General features: G+C 54.1%; 1 protein-coding gene across 3 annotated transcripts; it reads right to left on the reverse strand.

The window, feature by feature from the left end:
• Positions 1 to 10,451: 10,451 nt before the first annotated feature.
• On the reverse strand, positions 10,452 to 24,569 carry TNNT3 (troponin T3, fast skeletal type). Of its 3 annotated transcripts, XM_068556812.1 has the most exons (15): positions 24,553 to 24,569; positions 24,422 to 24,438; positions 22,549 to 22,563; positions 22,357 to 22,398; positions 21,291 to 21,311; positions 21,056 to 21,070; positions 18,270 to 18,288; positions 15,567 to 15,612; positions 14,546 to 14,662; positions 14,364 to 14,441; positions 14,013 to 14,126; positions 13,820 to 13,929; positions 13,640 to 13,730; positions 11,934 to 11,974; positions 10,452 to 10,511 (listed from the first exon to the last, which is right to left on the reverse strand). In XM_068556812.1, exons 1-15 carry the CDS (start codon positions 24,567 to 24,569, stop codon positions 10,460 to 10,462), a joined length of 795 nt encoding a protein of 264 aa, XP_068412913.1. In that variant the 3' UTR covers positions 10,452 to 10,459. The 3 variants fall into 3 exon arrangements, with proteins under 3 accessions (XP_068412913.1, XP_068412911.1, XP_068412912.1); XM_068556810.1 differs by lacking the exon at positions 21,056 to 21,070; XM_068556811.1 differs by lacking the exons at positions 11,934 to 11,974; positions 21,056 to 21,070 and adding an exon at positions 12,585 to 12,625 and having other exon boundaries at positions 10,460 to 10,511.
• Positions 24,570 to 25,938: the final 1,369 nt, after the last annotated feature.

The raw sequence follows: 25,938 nt of genomic DNA on the forward strand, positions 1-25,938 counted from the left end.
CTAGAGATGATCATACTAAGTGAAGTAAGTCAGAAAGAGAAAGATGAATACCATATGATATCACTTATATGTGGAATCTAAAATATGACACTAATGAACTTATCTATAAAACAGAAACACTCACAGACATAGAGAACAGACTTGTGATTGCCAAGGGGGAGGAGGCGGAGGGAGGGATGGACTTGGAATTTGGGATTAGCAGATTATACATTATACTTAGGATGGATAAACAACAAGGTCCTACTGCATAGCACAGGGAACTATATTCAGTATCCTGTCATTAGCCATAATAGAAAAGAATATAAAAAAAAGAATGTCTATATGTGTATAACTGAGTCACTTTGCTGTACAGCAAAGAATGGCACAACACTGTAAATCAACTCTACTTCAATTTTTTAAATTGGAAAAAAAAGAATAATTATGTTTTATGGTATGTCTACTTAAAAACAGTTTCTCCAGATTTTGGTAACTTGAAACTTTACTTTTGCTAAATTAAGTTAAATGATGGGAACCCATTGAGTATCCAGATCATTTCCAATTAAGGTAAAAGTACTAAGACATTAATTGCTAAGCAAGTCTAAGTTTACCTACTTTGTCTTCTTATTAGAGAAAAACTAAAGATGTTTGGGTTTATTGGTGACATGTCTTGTACCACACTGAGGGAGGAAATAATGCTGTGAGAAAATGTATGTTTCTAGAGGTTATAGAATATGTTCATAAGCTTGCCAATCAGGAAATGCTGGTATGACAGACAGTTCAGAGTTGCTTGCTTCTCGGTTTTTGCTGGAGATTCAGGTTTTTTTAAGGGTTAAAAATTATAGTATATATGTAATTAAAGAGACTTAAAAAAGGGAAACATTTCAGTATACAATGAAAGTGAGAAGGAAAATAATAAGACGTATGTTTTCAGTAAAAAAAAAAGGTATGAAAAATGGAAATACATTTTGTTACGGGAAAAGGAAGTGAAGCAGTTTAAAGAGAGATATTAAACTAATTAGGCTTATCTGGTACATTAAGTTACATGGGAAGCGTTATCAAATAAAAGATAACATTAAGCCTTCTTTATGTTATGTCTATATAAATATATATTAGGTGTTCCAGAAATTATATGAAATTCCTGGAAGTCTTATATGTCCTGACGTAAAGTGTTAGCTGACATCAAAACTGAGCCTCACGCTAAAGGCTGAGCCCGAGTATTAGGGAAATGCCCTTTCCTGCAAAGGGAACAACAACAGAATCTGTAAAGTTTATGGCACATGTAGATAAAGTCCATTGTGCTGCTACAAAATTAATCCCTCGGTGTCAGACTTTTCCCATCCTGATGTCCTAGTAACATGGCAACAGTCTGGTCCTGAATCAGAGAAATTAAGAAGGGTAAACAATGGCTGTAAATTAAATGAACAGTCAGGGCTGTGGGGAAAATTAAGATGGGTAAACAATGGCTGTAAATTAAATGAACAGTCAGGGCTGTGGGAAACCCGAGAAGGCCACTTGGTTCTTGCCATCTCCCTGGCAAACCACATTTTTTATTTGATGGATCAAAGCCTTCCCTTGCTGCAAGGCTTATGCCCTCATGGTGACAAAGAAGTGGTTAAAAAGTGTGTTTTCCACTTGGAATATACCTTCCACAATCTCCAATAATCAACGCACCCACTTCACATGGGCAAATCACATGAGTCTTAACAAAAAAACCTCACAAACTTCTTGGAATTATCACTGTCACTAACATCCTCTATCATCACGCGAGGTCAACAAAACTAATGGAAAACCTGGACTTAAACAGAACAAAAATTAAGAATATGGCATTGAATGAACTGATAAGTATGATTTTAATTTTTATGACTCTTTGTCTGACATATTACCAGCTTTTAATCTTTGTTTTTCAGATGTAAGGGAACCTTTCCCCTTAAGCTTATTATGACTTATAGCAATTTAGTAAATTACACCTTTGTAAACAGAATCGAGGCATTTATCTTTTCTCTCTACCTGATCCCTCCAGAATTTGGAAACTCTTACGTTCCCAGCAGCCTTTCCAGGTGAATAAGGAAGGCCACTTCCTGGCAGGTGCAGGAACCTCAAGATACTTTGGACCTTGCGAAGGGAGGAATCCACCTAAGTCTCTAGGCATTGCTGGCAGAATCTGATGGCAAGTCCTTGGCATAGCTTTCCTGGCCATGAGAGGACTTTTAAAAGTCCAATTTGAGATTCTTTATGAATAGTTACAACACAGCCAAATTTAAAAGAGCCTGTAACTCCGAAGAAGACATACTGATGGCCAACAGGTACATGAAAAGATGCTCTACATCGTTAATCATCAGAGAAATGCAAATCAAACCCACGGTGAGATATCACCTCACTCCCATCACAATGGTTACCATCAAAAAGACCACAAATAACAAATGTTGGCAAGGATGTGGAGAAAAGGGAACCTCCCTACGCTGTTGGTGGGAATGTAAATTGGTGCCGCCGCTATGGAGAACAGCATGGAGGTTCCTCAAAAAACTAAAAATAGAACTACTATATGATCCGGCAATCCCACTTCTGGGTATATAGCCAAAGAAAATGAAAACACTGATTTGAAAAGATACGTGCACCCCAACGTTCATAGCAGCATGATTTACAAAAGCCACAACGTGGGAACTACCCAAGTGTTCAACAATGGATGAATGGATAAAGAAGATGTGGTGTATATATATACAATGGGCTACTACTGCATTATATTACAGCCATAAAAAAATGGAATTCTGCCATTTGCAACATGTGGATGAACCTAGAGAATATTACGGTTAGTGAGATAAGTCAGGCAGAGAAAGACAAATATTCTATGTCATCATTTATAATGTGGAAGCTAAACAATAAAACAAATGACTGTATATAACAAAACAAAAACAGACTTAGACAGCTAGAGAACAAACTCGTGGTTACCAGCGGGGAGAAAGAAGGGGGAGGGGCAAGATAGGGGCACGGGATTAAGAAGTACAAACTACTATGTATAATGTAGACGAGCAGCGAGGGTATATTGCACAGCACAGGGAAATACAGCCACTATTTTGTAATAACTGTAAATGGAGTATAATCTATAAAAATGATGAATCACTATGTTATATAGCTGAAACTAATATAATATTGTAAATCAACTACCCCTCAATAAAATAAATAAATAAAAGAGCCTACATGTTCAATTGCACTTATGTAAATAATCAGGACAAATTTATTGAAACTAGACTTACGTTTGCAAACAAGACTGTTGGCAATTTGGCTATATTTGATGCAAATAAGGATAATTTTAGAGAGAAAAATCATGTTTCAGACAATATACCTTTGTGGATATTAAGTTCTAGTGCTATTGTCTTTGAGGTTTGGTATTTTCTGCCTAAAACTCACTTCCTAGATGACTCCTTGTTACTGTGTTACAGTATTGTAGAGTTTAATTGAATTATTAAGAGGATATTCTAAGCTTGTTTCTGAAGCTGATCACAGTATTTTATCTTTGGGTGAAGACCAGGTGCTCCATGACCTGCACCCAGGAGACTGTGCAGACTGGAAAAGACATCATTTAAAGGACTATCTCCAACCTAGATGGAAGGGCCCTTATCAGGTACTCTTAACTAGCTCATGCACAGTGAAACTGAAGGGAATTGACTCTGGAATTCATATTTCCACTTAAAAAAGGCCTCTGCCTCAGACTCGTCTATAGAGAAGACTGCTGACCTCAAAGTCACCTTAAAACAACCATCAAGACAGAACAGGAAAACGATTACAACTGTGGAGACACAGCTGACCCAAGAATCCAGGCCAGGCCTGTAAGACCCATCCTTCTAGTTCAATTGAACTGTTATTCAAATGTTTGTCTCCCTATCAAAATAGAAAGTTACTGTTTTGGCTATACTTTTTCCCCATTGTTTAGGATGGAAAAAAATTCTTTGGTAAAGTTGTCACAAAAGGTATAGCTACCAGCAGCAATCTAACCAATTGTTAGATCTGTCATCAAATTCCTCAGTCAATACAAGACTGATATAGGCCCTTCAGAATACCTGTCACTGACTTCTCAGATGTCCTAATGTAACCACTTACCTACACCAAACCTAACCTTTCAGGTTCAAATTCTTCAACATATGAATGTGTCCGTCTCTTGTCTGGTACTACCCTCTGTCCTTAGAGACCAAGCACAACTTACGCTAGGACACCCCCACCCCCACTCTGTCCCTTACTTAATTAACAAATGTCGTAAAGAGAAAAACACAAGTAAATTATGCCAGCAACTCCCTTATGTCAAATACCGTACAGATGGCTTTTGGAAAGAGTGCAAGAGAAATGACCCATGGTTTAATACCACGTTAACAAAACTTCCAATTAATGAGGCTATCAATGAGAGCTCTCTGGGAGGATCACTTTCACTCCCCCAGGTTTTGTCTTCATGTGTGATATTGGAACTGATCCACCTTCCCAAGGATGGGCATATAAATGTCTTAACAGCTGGCAAATAGATTTATGCTTATTGGGTCATTAGGTTACCCCATTGTCAATACACAAGGAACTAAATGAACCTCCTTTCTCTCCCCATTACAGAGTCAACAGATCCATGTTAGCAGGATACCAAGAAACCTGGTGGCAAATTCTCTTAGAAAACCTAATTCCTAATGCAGGAATGTATGTAAACAGAGAGGTGATCAGAAATCTATCAGCCACTGTTGGTCAGATAGCTGAGGAGACTGCAAAAATCACTGAAGCACAACAGACATCCCTAAACTCCTTAGCCCAAGTCGTATTAGATAACAGGGTTGCCTTAGATGTTCCGCTGGCTAAACAAGGAGGTATTTGTGCTATTGCTCACACTACTTGTTGTGTTTACCTCTGGAGAAGTTGAGACTTGTCTAGAAAGAATTTCCCAAAAGGCAAGTTGGTCACAAGATGTAAGAAAAACTGATGCTTTAAATGAGCTGTTTAGTTGCTCTCTTCAGGCATTAGTAATTTTTTCACTCTGCTTTACAGATGATTATTATTTTCATAACATGTATTTATCACTCTTTTCCTAACTATCAACCTACTTGTGACATGTATCACGGCCTGCTTTAAGTCTACTGCTAAAAGCACATGTACAATGTTTGTGTGACCATTCAGCATAATTGATCAAATGTATAGCCTATAAGACGTTTCCCCATTAGCGTACTTCTGTGCTTGTTTACTATGTCTGATTAGTTCCCCCCACAACGTGGATAACTAGGCAAATCTCTACACACATATAAACAAACAGAGGAGGCCTAACACCAAGGGGCATGATGGACCCAGGGCGGATAGCAACCACCCTGGCATCAAGGGACAAATATGTTGATCATCAATGCTTTCTATTGAGACTCTATGATCAAAGGGGAGAAATAATGAAATTTTCACATATTCAGGTTTGGGGAAATCATTCTGGCTTATACATGATTTAACTTGAATTTTATGCTAAGAGAAACAGCCTGTTTGTGGCCTAGCATACATGCATTGTACATCTGCTTTAATCATTAAAGAAAGGAGCGTATTGACCAGAAGTAAAGAATGTCCACGTTAAAAATAAAGATAAATGCCTCCCTTCCTGAGATGCCAATGCTAGCCCTCCTTTGATGATAAGACTCCCTTCCCAGGAGCCCAGGCCATGCTGACTCACTGTGTACGTGCTGATCGGTTTTTTCTCGAAAACTTGAAGGAATGTACCCCTGACTTGTTTGATGTTCTTTGTTCCAAAAAGACATAAAACGGTGCTGAAAACCATGCTTCTTGGGAGCAGTCCCTCAGTGTTATCTGAGAGGCTATCTTCTGGGTTATAGACCTCAGTTTGGCTCAAATAAAATTCTTTTCTATTCCTATTGTAGACTGTTTGAGTATTTCTGTCAACATAAGTCATCAGAGGGGTGTTACTTGGAGACTAAATATTCTGTACTCCACTAATTTTTCATCCAGTCATGTCAGTGATGACCCTTGCCTCAGTCAAGCATCACATTAATGAAGCTCTTCTCGTTCTATCCCTCCCTCTGCATTTATTAGCTGCATTCTTTCCTTCCCCTCACTGACATCTGTGTTCTGTTCATCTAGTTGGTCTGAACTGGCATCAGTGGTAGTTTACATTTGATTTCCCATTTGCTATGATCACTCAGGTTCTCTTTTCTGTGAGCTGATTACTCCCAACTTGACCCATTTTTCTGTTCAATTGCTCGCCTTTCTAATGGTATCCTAAAGTTCCTTATACATCCATCCTCCGTGTCTGAGGGGGATTGGTTCCAGGACTCCACAGATACAAAAATCCAGGGATGGCTAAGTCCCTTATATAAAACAGTGGTGTGTTTGCAACCTAAGCACATCCTCCTGTGTACTTCAAACCATCTCTACATTATCTATAATATCTAATACAATATAAATGCTATGTAACTAGTTGTAAATACTACATAAATAGTTGCTGGTATGCGGCAAATGCAAGTTTTGCTTTTGAGAACTTCCTGGAATTTTCCTTTCTGAGCATTTTCAATCCGAGGTTGGTTGAATCCATGGATGCAGAGGGCCTACTGTATATATTGAATACTAATTCTTCATCACTGACATGTGTTACAAATATCTGCTCCCAAGAGATGCCTTGAGTTTTCACTTGTGGTGTCTTCTGATGCAGAGAAGTTTATTTCTTAAACTTTATTCTTGTTGAATTTATCAATCTTTCGTTTTATGATTTGTGGGGTTTATGCCTTATTTAAGAAATTTTCCCTGATAGGAGAGCTTTCTGATTACTCTCCTATAGTTTTTTCCTAAAATTTTGAATGTTTTCTTTCTCAGACTTAGGTCTTTCAATGACCAGGAATGGATTTTTGGTGGATGGTATGAAGGAGGACAGCACTGTTATTTTATTTTGTTCTCAGTGGATATGCAGCTGTTTCAGCTGTAAAAGAATGTTGCCCACCACCCAGTTCCACCTACAACACACCCTGAAAGGAATTCAAGGCAAAGGTCAGGAATGAGACACTCTGTGTTCTGGGAAAACAGGCAGAACGGGCCCTCAGGTAGTTAGATATTTTCAGGAGAAAATCTATGAACCCAGATTCTTGCATCTTCTCATACTTAGAAAAACACTAAAATCATTAACGGAGATACCTGTTCCTCGTGACCAGCAGCAACCTTCTACCAAGATGTGCTCTTGATGGCACGTACCCCTTTGCCAAAATCACATATATACTGATAGCCCTCTCCTACCTCTTTGGAACAGTTCCTCAGAGCTACTGCAATGTCGTTCCCCAGGCTATAGTCTCTAGTAAGACCCCAAATGAAACTGAAACTCACAGCTCTCCCATTGTGGGTTTTTATTTCAGTCAACATATCCCATCCTTTCCCCTGTTATTCCTGGCACCATGTCTGCCCCACCCCCCTCCCCAGTCAAGTTCCCCTGTGTGGTGGGCTTCACTCTGTTTTCTGTGTCCATCTGGGAGCAGACATTCCAGCGGCTTAAGGAACCCAGCTTCACATGGGAGGGTGGCCGGTAGGACAGATTCCCCAACCTCAGTCTTCTGATATTCAGACCCCATTTCTTTCCACAGGAATTTTAGAATCAGTGTCAATTTACATGTGAATCCATATTGGAATGTGGGTGAGTTGCCCTGAATTCACAGATTAATTTAGGGAGAACAAACATTTTAAAGATCTTGTGGAACATGGTGACATCTCCAGTGATGTAGCTCTTCTGTAATACTTTTCAATAAAGGGATTTTATTATCACTCTAATTATCTTGCACATCTTTTGTTAGATTTATTCTTATCCCATGTTTTTTACATTTCTGCTGTAAATGGCATCTTTGAACATTGCCTCCTACCTTTCAATTTTTCTTTCTTGTGCTCACATGCACACGTCCTCACTCTCCTTAATTCTAAAAACTTAGAATTGCAGATTTTCCTGGGCTTCCCTATAGACAGTTATTTGATTGTGAATAATGGTAGTTTCTTTTAAGGGACTAGCAGGCAAGAAAACCTTCTAACCTTTTACTGTTAAGATGATTTGCTGTAGGATTTTGGAAGATGTCTTCCTCAGGTTGAGGAAATTGCCTTTTATTCCTAATTGACTAAGAATTCGTAAACTGTGTTCTGTGTCATCCAATTTTTCCCCCCAGCCTTTAAACTGTTTATGTGTCATAAATCATCATATTACTCAGTTTTCTAATATAAAACTATTTTTGCATTAGAGAGGACCCCCTTGGTCATGATGTAATTTTCAAAATCTTAGTATTTTTTTGGTGAGGAGTTGTTTAATTGTTGGTTCAACATCTTTAAAATGAAGTCAGTCTATTCAAGTTTCATGCTTCAATGCAGCAAGTCTATTTCCCCTGGAAACTGGCCATTTTATCTAGTGTTCAAATATACTGTCATAGAGTTGTCTATGCTGTGCTCTTACTGCTAATTTAGTCTCTGCCATCTTTGTCACATGCTCTCTCTTCATTTCAGTGTGGTTTATGCCTTCTCCCCTTCCTACCTGATTTTCATGCCAGATGTTGGACAACAGTTTTATCAGTCCCTTTGAAGAGCCAATTTTTTTCTCTGTTGACCTTCCCTGCCGATTTTGTTTCTTCATTTTACTGTCTTCTTCTCTTTTCCTTACTCATTTCCATGCTTCTCTTTTACTCAGTTTTAGTTTTTTGTTCATTTTCTAACTTCTTGAATTTGATGTGTAACTTATTAAAAATATGGGTCTCCCCCTCCACCGACCCCAACCTTTTCTAACGTAAGCATTCAGGCCCTGACATTTCCCTGTAGGTCTGGAGTCAGCAGCACCAAGTTCTGCTCTGGTCCTGCATTATCGCTCAGCTCCAAGGTGCTTCCCAAGTCCCATCCCAATTTCCTCTGTGATCCCTCAACTATTCAGTGTGTTTTTGCATTTCTAAACATCCGCTAATAAGCTACCTGCCCTTGGTTCTGACTGGGCTGCAGATCGTTGGCTGGGACATTCCCATTAGAGCTTGAGACTTGTTCTGAATCCTCCTCTATAATCTGCTTCCGAAATGTTTCGCACGCCACTCTAGATTGGAGGAACAGTGGTCCATCAACGTCCATCAGTCGAGCCTAATTGTTTTGTTTGAACCTCACGTGCCTGCTCCCTCAACTCAGATCCTCCTGACCTCTCTGTGGCTATGAGATGTGCTTGAAAATTTCCCACTCAGATCCCGGACTTGTTCATTCCCTGGGTTTCCACCATGTGCGACTCAGCTCACATTGTTCTGAACCTGTACAATCTCGGTGAGCTGACTCTGCTTCTCACGTGTGCTGACCGCCTCTCCCCAGGGAGCTTTAGCCCCGTTAGTTCTGTGCGAGTGGAGGGACGGTGCTAGGGGGTCAATGGACCCCACCGTTTACTACATGAAGGTGTTCATCTTCGAATCACTGCAGGAAAGCACATTGGCTGTGCTCAGAGTATTTACACCGACTGCAAATAGCCCTGTCATGGGGGGGGAGGGGCACGGTGCTCGCATATTTATGGATGTATATTGCGGGGGAGGGTACATGAGGGGGCATGGATGTGTGTGTTGGGGTGCGTGCCATGTGCGTGCATGTGCCATCTGGGTGGGCGACCTCGTTGTCGGGATCCCGACCCCCGTGGCAGACCGATCGGGGTTGCTCCCTACTTTCCACCGCTCTGCAGAGCCTTCCCAGGGGGCGGTTCCAGACTCCGGCAGCTTCCTCTGTGGATACTTGGCTGTGCAAGCTTCTATGTCTTGATCCAATTTTTGTGATTTATATTTTCCGTAATTCTACTTGGTCAGGACTTTCAGACTTATTACACAGTGAGCACTGTATTCTCAGATAATATAGAAAGAACGGTCTGTGTTTGCTGTGTCTGCTCCCTGAAATGTGCTTTTCCACTCCTTTCCTGGGGCTGTGTGCACCTCTCGTGCTCTGGACTCTCCTTCTGCCCCATCTCTGGGGGACGTTTGCGAAGTGTCCCACTGTGCCCTGGGCCTGCCTCCCAGACCCCCTGCAAAGGCCAAGCTCTACTGCCCCAAACCAGCTTCAGAGCTGACCCGGGGGGCTGGGTGCTGAGGTGGAGAACTGAGCAGTGTGTGGGCTCTCGGAGTGGAGACAGAAGGTTCTAGGGGGTGAAAGCCCGTTGACAGAAGTGGAAGCCACTGGCAGAGCCGGTGGGCATCCGGGGCATAGCGCTCACGGCACAGTAGAGCCATGGCCCCACGGTCTGCTGAGCTGACCCCTAAGATGAGCGCCCAGGGTCCTGCGGACCCCCTAGCTGCAGAATGGCCACCCCACCCCCCCCCCACCAGGGCCCCATCCATGAGCAAGGGCACACCTGTCGGAGGGGAGTCTGCTAGCTTTATTTATAGACCCCAGAGGTTGGAGGCAGCGAGGACAGAGACACAGGAGGTGCCTGGGAGCCGGATGCCTCCATGTGGACCCCACAGGCTGAGGGTCTCTGCCTCGGGGAACCTCTTCGGCTGCTTTACTTCCAGCGCCCGCCGACTTTGCCCTTGGCCGGGGTCCCGGCCTTCTTGCTACAAATGGGAAGCAAGGTGGTCTTGAGCATGAGGGTATCCGGGACCCTGGCCAACCCCTTCCCTGGCCCCTGGCAGACCCCAGGCCCTGGCAGCTCTGCTCGGACAGGCTCTGGAAGCCCCAGCGCATCCCCCAGCTCCAGTCCAGCAGCAGTAACTCACCTGTACCTGCCCAGCCAGGCATGGGTGGCTTTGTGCAGAGGGAGTCAGGGAGGCTAAGTGGGGGCTGGCGAGAGCCTGGTCCCCCTCCCCTCCCTCCCTTCCCCATCCGAGGGGCTCGAGGCACAGGGGGCAGGGAGACTCTGGGGCCCTACGTCAAGCAGACCCAAGCCCGCACGGGAAGCTGCCACCTTCCCAGTTACTTTGTCCTGAAAAGAGTCTCTGCCCCTGAGTCACAGCCTCCTGGGGCAGTGGGCTCTTCTGGCCCTTCGCTCCAGGCCAGCAGTCCCAGCCTGATGGACGTGGCAGCAGGGAGGGCTCTGTCTTGTTCCAGAGTCTCGGCCCCTCAGCCACTAGTTAGAACTGGACCCTGGGGTCGGGAGGTCCCACCCCAAGGGATGGTGGTCCTCAGGAACCCGCCCCATCTGTCTGAGCCCTCTGCACGCCAGTGAGCCAGGAGCGAGCTGGGTGCCGAGTTAGGACTGGCTGGTGATCAGAGCTCTTTTTTGGACAACTTCGGGCTGGAATGGGCCCTGCAGCTCCCAAGGTTTCAGGAGAAGGCCTGGCGCTGGGGCTGTGCCCACAGCCTGAGAACCCTCCCAGCCATGCACATGCACGCACACACACGTGCTCATGCACACACCTGGCCAAATGGCGCCCTCTCGAAGGGACCTGCAAAAACCCCTGCCCTGCACAAAGGCAGGGAGGAGGGCGTGTCTCCTTCACCAGCCCCGCTGCCCACCTTGGGGCATGCCCCATCTCAGCCGCCAGGCTCCGGGACAAAATTCCTCTCTGGGCCTTACCCGGCAGTTATTGTAAAGGGTCCCATGGACCCCGAGGGTTCACCATCCTGAGGAACCAGTGATTTCACCCAGGGCCACGGAGGAGCTGGTGACAAAACCCAGGCCCCCTGATTCCTGGTCCCAGGTCACCTTTGAAGTGACACGCTGCTGGCACATCCAGGAGCCCAGTCTGGCTTCACCAGGCCACTCTGAAGCTGCCCAGGGTACTCCTGCCGGCCCTCCCCCAACCTGCCATCCTTCTGGGCTCCGGGGGTAGGGGTGAGAGGAGGCTGCGGGTCCTGGGGTGCAGGGTCCCGACATGCTGGCCCAAGTGGCCGGCTGGTTAGTCCTGTTACTACTCTGCTGAAGGCCGGCTGCCACCGACACAGGCTAAAATCGCCAGGCCCCTGGCTCGGCAGTGGCAGCTGACCCGTGGGGCCATGTGCCCCGTGCAGAGCAAGGGACAGGCAGAGCTACTCACTGCTTCTGGGCCTGGTCAATGCGGCTCCTGAGGTTGGTGATCTGCAAACAACACAGGTGACTTACCTGCCGTGTCCAAGCAGGGCCAGGCCGGGTAGTGACCTCCTGCCCTGCGGGCCCCTTGGCGGCCCTGGCAGGTCTTGGCACTCTTACTGTGTCCCGGCTCCTTTGGTTGGAGGACCCTTGGGCTTGTGCCTCTGACTTACTCTTGGTGGCCTGAGCTGGAGACCTGGGCTATAACACACAGCAGCCCAGGAGCTGGCCACTTACCTTCCAGCCTCTGCGGGATGTGGGGCAGGGGGCACGGGGCGGAGGTGAGGCTTGCAAACAGAGCCCCTACCTGGTGGGCCCGAGCTCAGAGCCCTGCGGCCTCTCGCTCCTCGGCCCAGCTGCTCTCTCCTGCCGACTGCCCGGGGGAGGCTGGAGGAAGGCAAGGCCCGGCCCCCGCTGCCATCAAGACAGCAGGGCAGGCTCAGCAGCCCCCAGGTAGCCGGCAGTGGAGAGGAGGAAGGCGGGAGGATAAGAGGAAGGTCTCCGGGGCCTCCGTGCCCCCTGCCGCCGACACCTGCAACGACCCAGGTTTTCGCCATGCAAGAGGCCCACCGTGCATGAACACTACGAGCCTGGTCCAGCGTGGACTCCGGCTACTTACAACTTGGCCAGCATCTCCACTCTGGCCCGGACGTTCACGATCTAGAAAGACCGAGACGGTTAGGGGGCTGGGTGGGTAGTTGAGGCTTCGGCACCCACTGTGCGCTGGGCTATTCTGGGCCAGGGCTCTTGTGGTTCTTTTAGCCCCCGGGAACCCACCGTGGGCCATGCACAGTCTGTCAGGAAGCAGTTCGCCCCTGGCTCAGCCTCCTGGACGTGAGTAGGGCCAGTCTGGGCTCTCTCTGAAGCCCATTTCCAAGGCCGGCCCTCCCAGGGGAGCATCAGAAGGGAGCAGTGATGTCCCCGGCGCCTGGCCCTGCCTGCCGGCCAGCAGCGACACACATGCCCCTGGGGGCGGCCTGGGAGGGGCGTGGTTCTGCTCCAGTTAGAGGTGGGGAAATCGAGGCGCAGGAGGACCAGGCAACTCGCCCAAGGGCACCGGGATCCTGAGAAGGAGCCAGGACTCGCCTGTCTGTCAGTACTGGTCTCCCACACCCTCTGTCTCAGGGGCCAGTAGGGGAAGCTGGGAGAGGTGCCCTGAGAGTGGAAGGTCCTCCCCCGGGACCCTGGAGGCCAGAAGGGTCTATGCTTCACGCAGCGGGTCCTTCCCCAGGACTGGTGCCCCCAGCCCCACCCCCAGGCCCAGACTCCGAGGGACGGTGCCCACCCAGGGCTGCCGTCCTGAGTCGTGAGGCCCTCTCAGGCAACTCCCAACCCCCGGGGGAGGGGCACTGTCCCAGCCCCCTCCCCAGCTCTGAGCTTGGGGGCCTGGGAGGGGGCTGGGGAGGACCCCCACCACAGAGGAGCTCAGTGCCAACCTGGTGGGCTTGGGACACCGCTGGCTTTCCACGGTCCCCCCCCACCAGCCCCCCGAGGGCACTCTGCCCCAATGCTCTCTCCCGCCAGCCCTGGGAGCCAGAGTGATGCGGGGAGGCTGGCCTGGAGGACACCCAGGCAGGGTCCCCAGCAGGACAGGGGCCTCAGTCGGGGCCCGAGGGGACTCGGGAGTGCTCAGGGGTGCCTGCTGGCAGGTGAGGGCGGAGGTGCTTCACTCACATCGTATTTCTGGCGTTTCAGCTTCTCCGTGTACTCAAACTTGCTGGTCTCCAGCTGGTGCAGGGTTTCCCAGAGCTCCTTGGCCTTGTCCCTGGGGAGGGAGCAGCAGAGAGGGAGGGTTGGCAGATCAGCCCCGGGCGGCTGGGGCCGGGCACCCCCCACCCCGAGGGGCGTCCTCACATGAGCTTCTCCTGGCTGAGGTGGTCGATATTGAGGGGCTTCTGCCGCTCAGCCAGGACTTTCTTCTTCATCTCCCGGGCCGTCTGCTTCTTGCCTCTCTTCTGGTCAGCCTGAGGGGACACGGCAGCGGGGACGTGGCACCGCCGGCCCGAGGGCGTGGCGGGGACCCCCGGGCCCCAGGCCCCGCGCCCACCTTGGTCAGGTAGCTGCTGTAGTTGACACCAATGGAGGACAGAGCTTTCTTCTTCTTCAAGTCTTCCTCGGCCTTCCTCTTGGCCTCCTCCTCCTCCCGCCGGGCTTTCTCCTCCTGCGGAGACCCCACCCCAAGACCTCAGGGCAGGCATCGAGGACTGCCTGGGCTTGGAACCTTCTGGAAGGTCCAGGTCCTGGTCGGGTCTGCCCTCTCGTGGGGGTCCTGCAGGGCGTGGGGACCTTAGCCACCAGCCCGGGTCCTTGGCCAAGGTCAAGGGAAACGTCAGGAGAAGGGAGGTCTGGGAGCCTGGCATTTCTCGGGCCGGGGGCTGGGGTGGCAGGGGCGCCTCACCGCCAGTCTGTTCTGGCGCTCTCTCTCCCTCTCGGCCCGGGTCCTCTGCTGCTCGGCTCTCTCCGCACGGCGCTTCTCCTGCAGCCGGAGGAGGGGCGGGTCACTCCGGCCTGGCCGCCCCCCCTCCGGCCCCGCCACCACGTCCACCAGCCCCACCTCCGCCCGCAGCTGCCGGGACTCACGATCCTCTCCTTGAGCGCGACCAACTCCTCTTCCTCTTTCTTCCGAGCCTCGAAGTGGTTGTCGATGAGGGCCTGCAGCTCCATGAGGTCTTTGTTCTGGCGCTTCTTCTGGATGTCCTGTGGGGGACAGGCCTGTCACCCCCACCCCTCCTCTGGAACTTCAGGCTCCCTGGCCCTCCTGGGGGCCGGCGGCTGCCTGCTCCCTTAGCCACAGGGTAGGAGCGGTGCCCTCCCCGCGGGTGAGTCCAGGCCGGGCGTGGCCCTGAGGTCAGTCAGCCCCCCTGGGATGGACTGGCCCTGACGTGGCCCCGTTGTCGTGCCCAGAGGTGCCCTGCGTGGATCGGGCAGAGAGGAAATTGGGGAGTGAGGTAGTCTGTTGGATACACAGATGGATGGGTGGGTGAATGGATGGGTGGGTGAATGGATGGGTGGGTGGGTGGGTGGGTGGGTACCTGGCTGAGTGGGTAGATGAGTGGATGGATGATGGGTAGATAAATGGATGGATGGATAGATGAATGGATGGATGAAGGATATAGACGGATGGAGGAAAGGACAGATGGGTGGATGCACAGACGGATGGATGGATGGATAGATGGTTGGGTGGGTGGAGGATGGATGGATGGATGGATAGGTGGGCGGGTGGGTGGGTGGAGGAAAGCATGGATGTGTAGATCGGTGGGTGAGTATCTGCATGAGTGGATGGATGATGGGTGCATAAATGGATGGATGAGTGAATGGATGGATGGATTGATGAATGGAGGGATGAAGGATACAGATGGATGGAGGAAAGGACAGATGGATGGATGCACAGATGGATGGATGGGTGGGGGAGGAGGGAAGAAAACTGTCCATTACTGGAGGAGTTTCTTCTGGTCCAGGAATGAATTAAAGCAGAATCTCATGGAACCAGGAAGCCTTAGCTCTGGCTGCTCTAGGGGAGGTGACCTCCTCAGGCTTAGCCTGGAGCCTGAAGTCAGGGGGCTGGGGGGAGAGTGTGTTGATCTGGGTCCCGGAAACTTACATCGAAGTCTACTTTCTCCCCTTCCGGGATCTTAGGAGCAGTGAGTCTGAAGAAGAGAGAGAGGCTCATGTGTGGGGACGAGTGGGGACCCCCACCAGGACAGCTGGCCTGACCCAACCTGGCCTGGCCCTCCGCCCTTCGCCCTGGCACCTGGCTGAGGGCACACTGCCTGACCCTTGCTCTTATCAGATGTATAACCCACTGTCCCCAGAATGGCTTGACCCTTCGAGGAGGTTTCAAGCATCCCTCTGTCTTGCCAACTTCTGGACCTTGCAAGAGCTGTTTCACCCCCCTCAGTCCAGGAAGGGTAGCCTTGCTTTCTTTCTCAAACAAATAAACAAATGTGGCCAGGTCAGACCAGAAGGCAGGGTGGTCACTGCACACCCTCCCAGGGCCTTTGGCCTCTGTGGTCAGGAACGGCTGTCTCGGATGACCCTTTGCTTTTCTCTGGCCCCTCTTTGATCTTTCTTTCTGGGGACCCAGAGGAAGGGGGGCTGGGCAGAAAACAGTGCGAAGAAGAAATGAGACCTCTCCCTGAATCCGGCCGGCTGTAAGAGCCATGGTCTCCACCCTCCCCTGAATACGTTTCAGATGGAGCAAAGAGTTAAATCAACAACAACAACAACAACAACAATTTCTTCAAAAAAGAAGAAAGTGGAACTGAATATGGACCAGGATGCTGGCGCAGGAAAGGATTTTCTAAGCTCGGAAGGTCCTGCTCAGGAACTCCATGCAAATGAAAAACTTATGGACATGGAAAAAGGCACAACGCAAAAGGGGGGAAAGAAAAACCAGACTAGAAAAATCTTTTCAGCAAATACAGAGAAGACTTATATCCTTATGCAAACTGATGATTAAGAAAACACAGAGACACCCCCGCCGTTAGATAAATGGGCAGAGAGCGTAAGCTAGCAGCTCCCCAAGAAGAAAGACCACCAGTCAACACACGAGGGAAAGGCCATCAAAGGAATGCGAAGGAAAACAACCCAGAGAGGCCGTTTCTCATCCATCCGTCAGAGGCTCCGTGTGCAGGCACGTCGCGGTCCCCGGGCATGCGGCGTGGAGACCGCGCTGGCGGCCCTCGTGGAAGCCGTTTGGCAGACGATATCAAAAGCCTTAAGAACGTTCCTACTCTTTGACCCAGTAATTCCATTCTGGGAAGGAGGCCTAGGGAAATAACCCAAAAGACGGAAAATGCTTTCCACCCAGCGTTATTTATGATAGTAAAATATTGGGGAAAGCCTTAATATCCTGCAATAGAGGAATGGTTAGGAAAATTATGGTTTGTTCAATTGATGGAATATTATGTGGCCATTCAAAATATTTAAGAAGACTATGTAAAAACATGGAAAAATACTTAGAAACAGCGCTGCATTTTAAAAAAGCAGAATTCAAGGCTGTATAGACAGGACGATGTTTGAAAAACAGCTCAGAGTTTCAGTCTTTTTTTCCGAGCCCTATGCATGGAAAAAGAGTAGGAAGAAATAAGCCTTTTTATTCCTTTCTACTCTTTTCCGCAGTCTGGCAGGCGGGGTGGGAGAGTTATAGATGATTCTTTTTCATTGGACTTTTACGTATTTTCCAAATTTTCTTTAATGAGGTGTTTTATTTTCATAATGAAAACACAAACATTTTTTTTAAACTAGAAAATATCTTGTGACCCGGCAGCTTTCTTTAAAACTGCTGAAAAATAAAGTGTAACGGACGGAAATGTGCTGGCTATACGTTCGCATATTTCCAGTCTTCTTTGGAGAGTCCGTAAGGCTCCCCTAAGTGGGAGCGAACACTTGGCGTGTGCTCATACGCGCTGACATTCCACCCCGTGCAGAGCAAAGGCAGGCATGAATCCTCTGAAGGATAAGGGGGATGAAGCAAATGCAAAGTGCCGTGGGCTTGTACGTACTTATCAGAAACAGAAAAGTCAGGAAAGTCGGATTAAAACAAAACATCTCTGAACCACTCACTGACATGTGGGCAAAACGAGGGAAAGAAAGTCCCTTCGAACAAGGAAGATGGTTCCCCAGAGAGGGTTGAGGCCGCCGTGAAGGGAGGGATCGTGTCTCCGGTCAAGGTTTTGTTCCCAAGTGGGTTTCAGGGGTGAGACCCTCCTTCCCACCGCCCCACCTTCACGCCTATTTCACATCCAGGGCCCTGGGAGATGGGGGGGCAGCAGGCCGGTACAGGGGGGCCGGAGAGGGCACAGGGAGCTGCGTGGGGCCTCCCTCTCTCTGCCCTGTCTTCCCCAACTTCCTGCACCCCTTCCTCCCTCCGCCCATTGTCTCCTCCTGCAGGAAGCCCTCCTTGCGAACGCTGGATGATCCGGGGCGGAACCACGCCCGACTGGACTGGCAGAGTCCGTCTCTGCCCGTCTCTGGGAGGTCTGACCCCCACCTGTCGGGGGGAGGGCTGTCCCCAGTGACCCCATTCCCATGATACGCCTCATCAGAAATCTGGAACCTTCAACACCAAACCAAGGAGCAAAGAAACGGCTGCTGTTCTCAGGAGTTTGGGTCTCCAGAGCCTAATGCACTTTGCTGCCTTCCTCAGGGGGCCCGGAGCCCAGCCCTGGGGCACCTGGTTCCCCAGGTGGCCTCGGGCCCCGTCCAGCCTGCCCACCCGGGCTTCTCCTCCAAGCATGGGCTCCAGGCTTCACCCCGCCCGCCCCACCCGCCCGGCGTCCATCCCTGCCCACCCCACACTCACTTGAGTCTTGGCTTCTCCTCTGGTCAGCAGGGCACCAGCGTGGGGAGAGGGGAGAGGGGAGAGAGACCAAGTGAGATGGACAACGCACTCCGGCCAACGGGTCCCTGGGGGTCTCAGGCCTGGGGCCGCCTGCCCCTCCAGCTGAGCCTACCCCCCCGCCCTCCCCACCCACCAGGGCCAAGGGGGTCTTGCCCCCACTCTGGGCCCACGGAGGTCCCTGTGGGGTCTGAGGAGGGGAGCTCGGGTGCGGGGCCCAGGACACTGGCGGGAGAAGGGAGGGAGGGAGAAGGGAAAGCAGAGCCGAGACATAGAGCATCCTCAGGGGGCAGAGGCAGGAGAGAAAGACCAGAGATGGTGGGGGCGGGGGCGGGGGGGGGGTGCGGGCAAAGACCGGGGGACGGGGGAGCATGCCCCTGCCCAAGCTCCGGTCTGCTGGCCGTTCCCCACTGACCGCCCCATCATGGCGTCAGGCAGTGCTAAGTCCCGAGGCAGACGCGGAGCGAAGCAGCAAGGCCTGGCCCTTGGAGGCCCCGGTGCCGGGAGAAGAGGACAGACAGGCGCACAGGCGCGTCTGCGGGTCTGTGCAGACGAGCTGCGTGCGGCCAGGGGCTGGCCGTTACCTGCCTCGCCCTCCCACTCCTCCTCCTTGGCATCTTCAGGAAAGCGCACGTGCAAGAGAAAGCGACAGGGCTGCAGGGGTGAGTCGGGGTGCGAGCAGGGGCACGGGTGAGGGCCCAGGGCAGACGCCAGCCAGGGGGCACACCTCGATCCCTCTTCCCCTGGGTGTGCGTTGGCCTGGACCCCGTTTGTGACCCCAGCTGAAGGCCAGAGGACTTGGCGTCCTCTGAGGGGCTGGAGGAGATGTGCAGCCAGGATGCCCCGGGAGAGACCCGGCCCCCACCCCGGGAGGCTGGTCGTGGCTGGAGAGGCCACTGAGGGCCTGTGGGTGCTGGCTGCTGGCTTCTTTGAGTCTGTCCACTGGGGGTGAGAGGTTCTGGGGACCGAACACCTGGGTTTTGTTGGGCTGAAACCTGAGGGGGTCTGGAACACCTCGGTTAATAAAGCTTCTTGGGGCCTCAGACCTGCAGAAGCCTGGCTGATTCCAGTCCCAGCCCAAGGGGACGAGGGAGCTCAGGCAGAGCCCCAAGGGGCCCGGGTTCAGCTCAGCCCCAAGGTGGGGGCTCCTGACTCCCAAGGGAGCCTGTCCCAGCCCCTTAAGCGGCTTCTCTTCCGGAGCCTGGCTGGGCCATCTCACAGGACTGGCCTTATGACAGGTGGCCTGTCCAGGCTGCAGCCTTCAGACCTGAGACCCCACCTGCCTGGGCTAACCCAGCCGCCCTCACGTGGGGGGCTGCTTCATTTGATCCTCTCTGCCTCCCCGGGCCCTGGGGAGGTCCTGGCCGGCCTGGATGCAGCCCGGGATCTGCAGGGGGCCTGGCAGCACCCTAGCCCCATCTTTCAGTCCCTGCTCTGGGCCCTTTGGTGGCAATGACGCCTGGCTGTCAGCCTGTCTGAACCGCCAACGCCCCCCTGCACTTGGCCTGGCCCCAGGCCTGTTGGGGGTGGGAGGGCTCTTGGCAGGGTCTCCCCTCACATCCGCCTCAGCTCACAGATCACTTGGTTCCTTAGCAGCCAACCCCACTCCCACAGAGAGCGCCCCCAGCCCTCTGGCACTACTGTTTTCAGGTGGGCCTGACGTCACTGCCCCCCCCCCCCGCACCTGGTGGGGGGCTGTGAGCATGCGGAGACTGAGGGAGACGGCGCTTTGGGAGCAGATGCCAGGGGAGGGTATGGGGGGAGGCCAAGTGCCATGCAGCAAAGCTCCCCAGGCAGCAGGCAAGCGGGCAGCGGCCTGGCATTCCCACCCCTGCCTGTCTGTCTGTTGGCCTCAGGGCTGGTGCCAGGGTGACCTGGTGACCTTGTGACCACCACAGCCCTTGCCTGGACCCTGGTTCCTGCAAGGCTCAGCATTCACTGCCCGACCCTCAGGGCCGGCACGTCCCTTTCTCTTACAGGTGGCCTCGCTTTGGGGGCTGTGCTCTGGGTTCTGGCCCAACCGGGAGGCCCCCTGTGGCCCCTCGAGACATTGTGTGAAGGCAGGGGCTCCCCGACCAGGGCCCTGGCTTGAGCCTGCACCTCCGTCACCTCCAGCCCTGCTGCGGGTAGGGCAGGCCCACCCAGGGGGCCTCCTCGTGCCTGGGTGTGTCTGGCTCCGGCCCAGGCGATGGGTGGGATGCCGGGACCTGACTGATTGCTCGTTTGCACGCAAGGCCCCCAGCTGTTCCGGGTCCCCGACATCCCCACCTCAGCCTCAGCCTGACTTTCTGTTTCACCCCACTTGCCTCTCCACCCTTCCTTTAGCCCCCGCCTTACTTCCCCTCTCTGCCTTGCTATCTGGGGTAGGGCGGAGGCCACCTGCCCTGCCTCTCCTCCTCTGCTCTCCCCCACCCAACCCTGGTGGATCCCGAGGGTCCCAGTGGACCCCAGCACAATCCTCCCAAGGCCCACACCCTTCTCAGGCCCTACACTCGGCTCTGCTCTTGACCTCGAGGCCGACCGCCTCCATCTGCCTGCTGGTGACCCGGGAATGGCCTTGTCCCCCCAGCCCTGAGTGCCCTCTGCCTGCTTCCCGTAAGCCAGTCCCGCCTGAGCCAGCGCCCCAGGCCTAACTGTCCCCACCCCGTCCCCAGCCCGCAGGCATGGCGGCAAGAGTCGTTCAGGGAAGGAGGAAGAAGTGGCGGGGGCTCAGGTCCAGGGACGGGGACTGGGGTGGGGGACGAGCCTACCTTCCTGGACTTCCTCTGCAAAAGTGGCACCGTGGGGGGAAAGGGGGGGAAGAGAGAGAACCAGCCGTGAATCTTGGGGCAGAGGCTGCGGGGAGGGCAGCAGCGGGCGAGCAGAGACACTCGGTAAGTGGGTTACGCGGCCCCTCTTGTTCCTTCGCGGCCAGGAGGCAGCTCGCACCCACACACGGCCACGTGTGCACATGCGCCCACGCGGGACTGAAGTCATGGCACATACCTGGTTCATGAACTTCATGGACTAAGGAGGGCCATGGAACAAGAGGCAATGCGTGGGTCAGAGGTCAAAGGAGAAAGGATCCAAGGTTAATGGAAACAGCCGGTCACCACGGGAGGGTCAGTGGAGGAGGCCGAGGGGTGGGGAGGGTGCGGGGAGTGGGCGAGACAAGGTCAGTGTTGGCCCAGGGCAGCGTGCCCCCAGGTCCTGTCCCCGCCCCTCGGAATTTCCAGCCCGGCTCTTGCTCCTGTCGTGACTTCGCTGCTGGTCACGGGGCTGTCGGGGTCCTGCCTGCCTCTGCCGCCTCCCCTCTTCCCGCCTTCTTCAGGCACCCCAGAAGGACTTCCATGCAGGGGCAGGGCTGTGACCTGGCGGGATGGCACCAGGGGCTGGGGGCCTGTAGCCCAGGAAGCTTCCTACCAGCCCGAGAGTGGGGGACACGCTGCCTTTTCTTTCTGAGCCTGCCAGGGCTCTGGGACAGCAGGTGCCAGCCCTCAGCTGCTCTGACCAAGGATCCAAGCACGGGATTCCCCACCGTTCCATCCTCCACCCCGACCTGACCCCGAGGAGGGAGCCCACTGGGGCGGGCTGGAGGGGGGCTGGGGAGTGACAAGGGCTCCGGCGGGGGGCTGACGGGCCCAGCTCAGGGCACTGACCGCGGGGCCTGTTCCGCCATCTCCCTGTGCGCACCGAGGTCCAGCCTGGGTCCCTGGCCCTGCCGAGGGGTCGGGTGCTGCGGGGCTCTGAGATACCCACCCTGGGGTGGAAGGCTGGCTTCAGGGCTGTCTCCGGGGCAGCTAGGTCTACATCTGGTCCAACAGTCGCCCCACTGGCCAGCCCTCCCTGGGCCGGGGGATGGAGGACCCCGTCTGCCACCCTGCCCACGTTGGAGGGTGCGGGCCCTCGGGGCCCCCTATCTGGTCAAGCACTGGCCGTGGTTAGTGGGTTACGCTGGGGACCACATGTGGGGGCCCCTTGGCTGGCTGGCGCCTGGCTGCCCCCCGGCCCCGCTGCGTGCCCCAGCCAGCCCCGGGCGCCACATGGGGCCAGAAGTCCTGTGTCCTCATACCTTCCTCGTGGACTTCATGGACTTCTGCAGGCGGGGGGGGCGCTGGGTGTGCGGTGACAGGAGGAGAGAGGAGAGGTTAGGCCAGGAGCACACTGCACGTCGTCAGAGGGGTGGGGCCACGCAGGGTCACTGAGGTCGGGGGGCAGAGGGCTGGAGGGCGGTCGGGGGGCTGGGGTCCTGGACCCCACTTACCTTCCTCCTGGGCCTCTTCTGAGGAGGGAGCCAGAGGGCACAGGAAGGAGAGAGGGAACAGGACAGCTGTTAGGGGCCACGTGGGGGGGGGGGCAGGGAAGGGAGGCAGTCCCGGGTGCGGGGGTGGGGGGTGGGCCGCAGGCGCTCCAGGGACCAGGGGAGGCTGGTCCTGCTTCGAGGGCCTGCAGGACCTCAGAGAGCTCGGGCCTCGGCCTCGCCTCTGCAGCGGGACCTCCTCCCGGCCCTGGGGGTCTCCGAGCCCCTTCCCCATCCGCGGGTCTCCAGCCTGCTCTGGACTGCGGGGCCTATGCGCCGGAGGGTCTCGCTAAGTCTGACTCTGAAGGTGCCGGAGGTGAGACAGGTGTTATGGGACAAGCCCAGGAGACGTGGGCCAGAAGGCGGGCAGCCAAGGCAGGTCTTAGAGGACCCAGCTCGGGGGACCTGTCCCCCCGGCCCGTCGCCTTCCCTGGGGAAGGGTGGCTCCCGGGACCGTGGTTCCCTCTCAGAAAGGAGTCTTTCTACCTTTTCAGCAGAAAAAGAAATGTTTTGCTCATGTTGTTAGGGTAGCCAAGTGTTTTCAAAATATTTTCAAAACCTAGCGCCCAGAACGCCCCACAGGAGAAGCCTGCCTGGTGGAGTTCGGGAAAGCCTTCCCGCGGTTGAGCGGGTGCCAGCGGCCGCGCACGAGCGCCCGTCGGGCCTGAGAACCACCCGTGCGCACCCTTCCCAGGGGCCGTGGCTCCGCTCCCACGCCTGCCTGGGCACGGCCCACCGGGAGGCTCCCACAGACTCGGGCTAGGGAGGGGTCTCCAGATCTGCCTGGAGGTTCCTGCTCCCAGAGGGAGGGGGAGGGGGAGGATGCCGGGAGAGACAGAGAGAGGCAGAGAGGCAGAGACAGAGGGAGAGATAGAGAGACACAGAGACAGAGAGACAGATGGAGGCACAGAGACAGAGAGACAGACAGACACAGAGACAGAGAGACAGAGAGACACGGAGACAGAGAGACAGACAGAGACAGACAGAGACAGAGCTGTGGAGAGACAGGCAGGGCCCACACACCCAGACTTGCTATTAATGAGGTGAGTGTCTTCACAACCAAATCCCAGGTAACTCCACACACCATGGACACCGTGGATGAGGTTATGTATAAATAACACATAATAATGCAAAAAGTATTAATGAGCGATCAATGAGTGCTTTCTATTAATCGAGTAAAGAGGTGGGCAGTTAGGGGTGATGGCAAGTGGGGATTAAGGATGAGGAAGGTGGACGGTTACTTGGCGAGTCTGTGGCGGGGCTGGAGGCCCCCTGGGGATGAGAGTGGGCATGTGGAGCAGGAGCAGGGGGGATGCCGGGGCGGGGGCGGCGAGGGCACTTCCGGGGCTGCCTCGGTTACCTTCCCTCTCTACTCCTCTTCCAGGGGTACAACAAAGGAGAGGGGCCAGCTAGAGGGCGTGCTGGGGGCCAGCCTGGGAGGGGAGGAGGGCAGCGCCCGCCTGCCCCATCGCCCACTGTCACGCTGTTCCCGCTGGCCAGAGAGGGGACTGGGAGGAGGAAGAGGTGCTGGCGGTGACTGCGGCTCTCGGGGAGGGGTCTGGGCCGCAGAGGCCCGGGTCCTATCCTGGGGGGGTGGCCCCGCTGCCCAGGCGACCCTGCAGTGCAGGCCGGGTGGCTCAGGGACTGGGCCCAGGGCCCTGGCCTTTGAGAAGAGGTGCAGGGGCAGGAGTGGGAGCCCGTTCACAGAGGGGGCGATCGGATGCGGCTTCCAGTGGGGGCTCCCCGGGAGACGCGCTGGCAGCAGCTGGCGAGGCCCTCCCCACCTGGACTTTCTGTCTAGAGGCCGATGCAGACACAGCCTGGCTCCCACACTTACCCTCGACGACGTGTTCACTGTGGGGGAGAGAGGGGGAGGGGGGTGAGGGGGGTGGGAGCTCTCGGCGGGGAGTCCTCTGGCCTCTGAGCACAGCCAAGGTCCAGGGGTCCCGAGGCAGGGCGGGTACTCACACTTCCTCGTCCGACATGGTGGGTGGGTGGTTTCTGCAGGGGTGGAGGGAGGCCAGGGCGAGGGTTAGGAATTGCCTTGACCTAGAGGGGCTGGAATGGCTGGGGGATGGGCCCTTGGAGTGGGGCTGCAGGGGGACGTCCATCAACAGGGGTCTTGGGCCAACTCTCCGGCCTTGGGCGGGCCGGCTCCTGCGCTTGGGGCCTCCTCAGCAGGCCGCCTTGCTTCCTCCAAGGCTCCAGGCCCCCCAGCCCTCTTCGCCCCTGATCTGATCCCATTCCGCCCCCCTTCCTGCCCTGGCTCCAGCCTGGAGCTTGGACTCCGGGAGCTGGACGGGATGCTGGAAGGTCGTGGCAGGGCAGACATCCTCTCTATAGCATTCCCCGAGGAGGGTCATCCAGAATGCACGCGGCTCGTCCAGGCCGGCGGGGGGCGGGGGGTGGGGGCATGCAGGCTGCTCTGGACCGTGGAGAGGTGCTGCTGATTTTGCCTCAAAACCTCCCTCTTGGTGGTCTCTGCTCTTGGGCCCAGATGGGGGGGCTCCCAGGGACCCCCCAAATTACAGAGCTTGGTACCTCCAGATGGTAACCTTGGACCTTCTCTAGCCTTTCCGCCCGCCATCCCCACGAGGCCCCCTCCTCAGGTGTGAGCCCAGACTCCCTTCTCTGACTGATGGCTTCCCGTGAGGACCCCGTGTCCTCTTATGGGGGTGCCCAGGGGTCCCCTGGGCTCTCCCATGGCCCTCTGCAGAGCCCTCTTCCAGAATCACAAGAGTGCACGAGACATTCTGTTCCCCCTCACCCCCCCGTGTCCGCCTTGCCCCAGCAGACAGCAGACTGAACCCCGGCTCGTGAGGACGGGGTCTGGGCTGTTTCTCTGTGTGGGCCCCCCAGCCTGGTGCCCATGCCAGGCGCACATGTCCTCCAAGAACTGAGTGGACGGCCCGTCCCTCCCTCAGCCTGCTTTCCCAGGCCCTGTGGATGCCCTTGAATGTGTCAACGTCTGCGGGGAAGCCTGCACCCGGGCCTGGCGGCATGTGTCCAGGTGTGGCCGGCACCGGGCCAGCGCACGCGGGGACCGTCGATCCGTGAGCTGGCCACCGCACAGACCTGAGGCAGCCGGGCCTGGGAACGCTCAGAGCAGCTGCATCAGAATGTTGGCCCCGGGTTTCGAAAAACAGAGTTCATGACAACTTGCTACAGCTTACTTGAAGACAATAGTTATGGCCCCCCGCCCCGGGAGGTTTGTATAAGAAAAACACAAGTTCATCATCTAAAAATGCGTTTACATCGCATTGCTAAGGTGGGAACAGTTTTCCAAAGCCTCTGTCAAGAATGTTAATTTTCCCAGAGCAATTTAAGCTCCATGCAAAATTAACCAACGGATGG

The sequence above is a fragment of the Eschrichtius robustus genome, chromosome 11 (assembly GCF_028021215.1).
Source record: "Eschrichtius robustus isolate mEscRob2 chromosome 11, mEscRob2.pri, whole genome shotgun sequence".
Lineage (NCBI taxonomy): Eukaryota > Metazoa > Chordata > Mammalia > Artiodactyla > Eschrichtiidae > Eschrichtius > Eschrichtius robustus.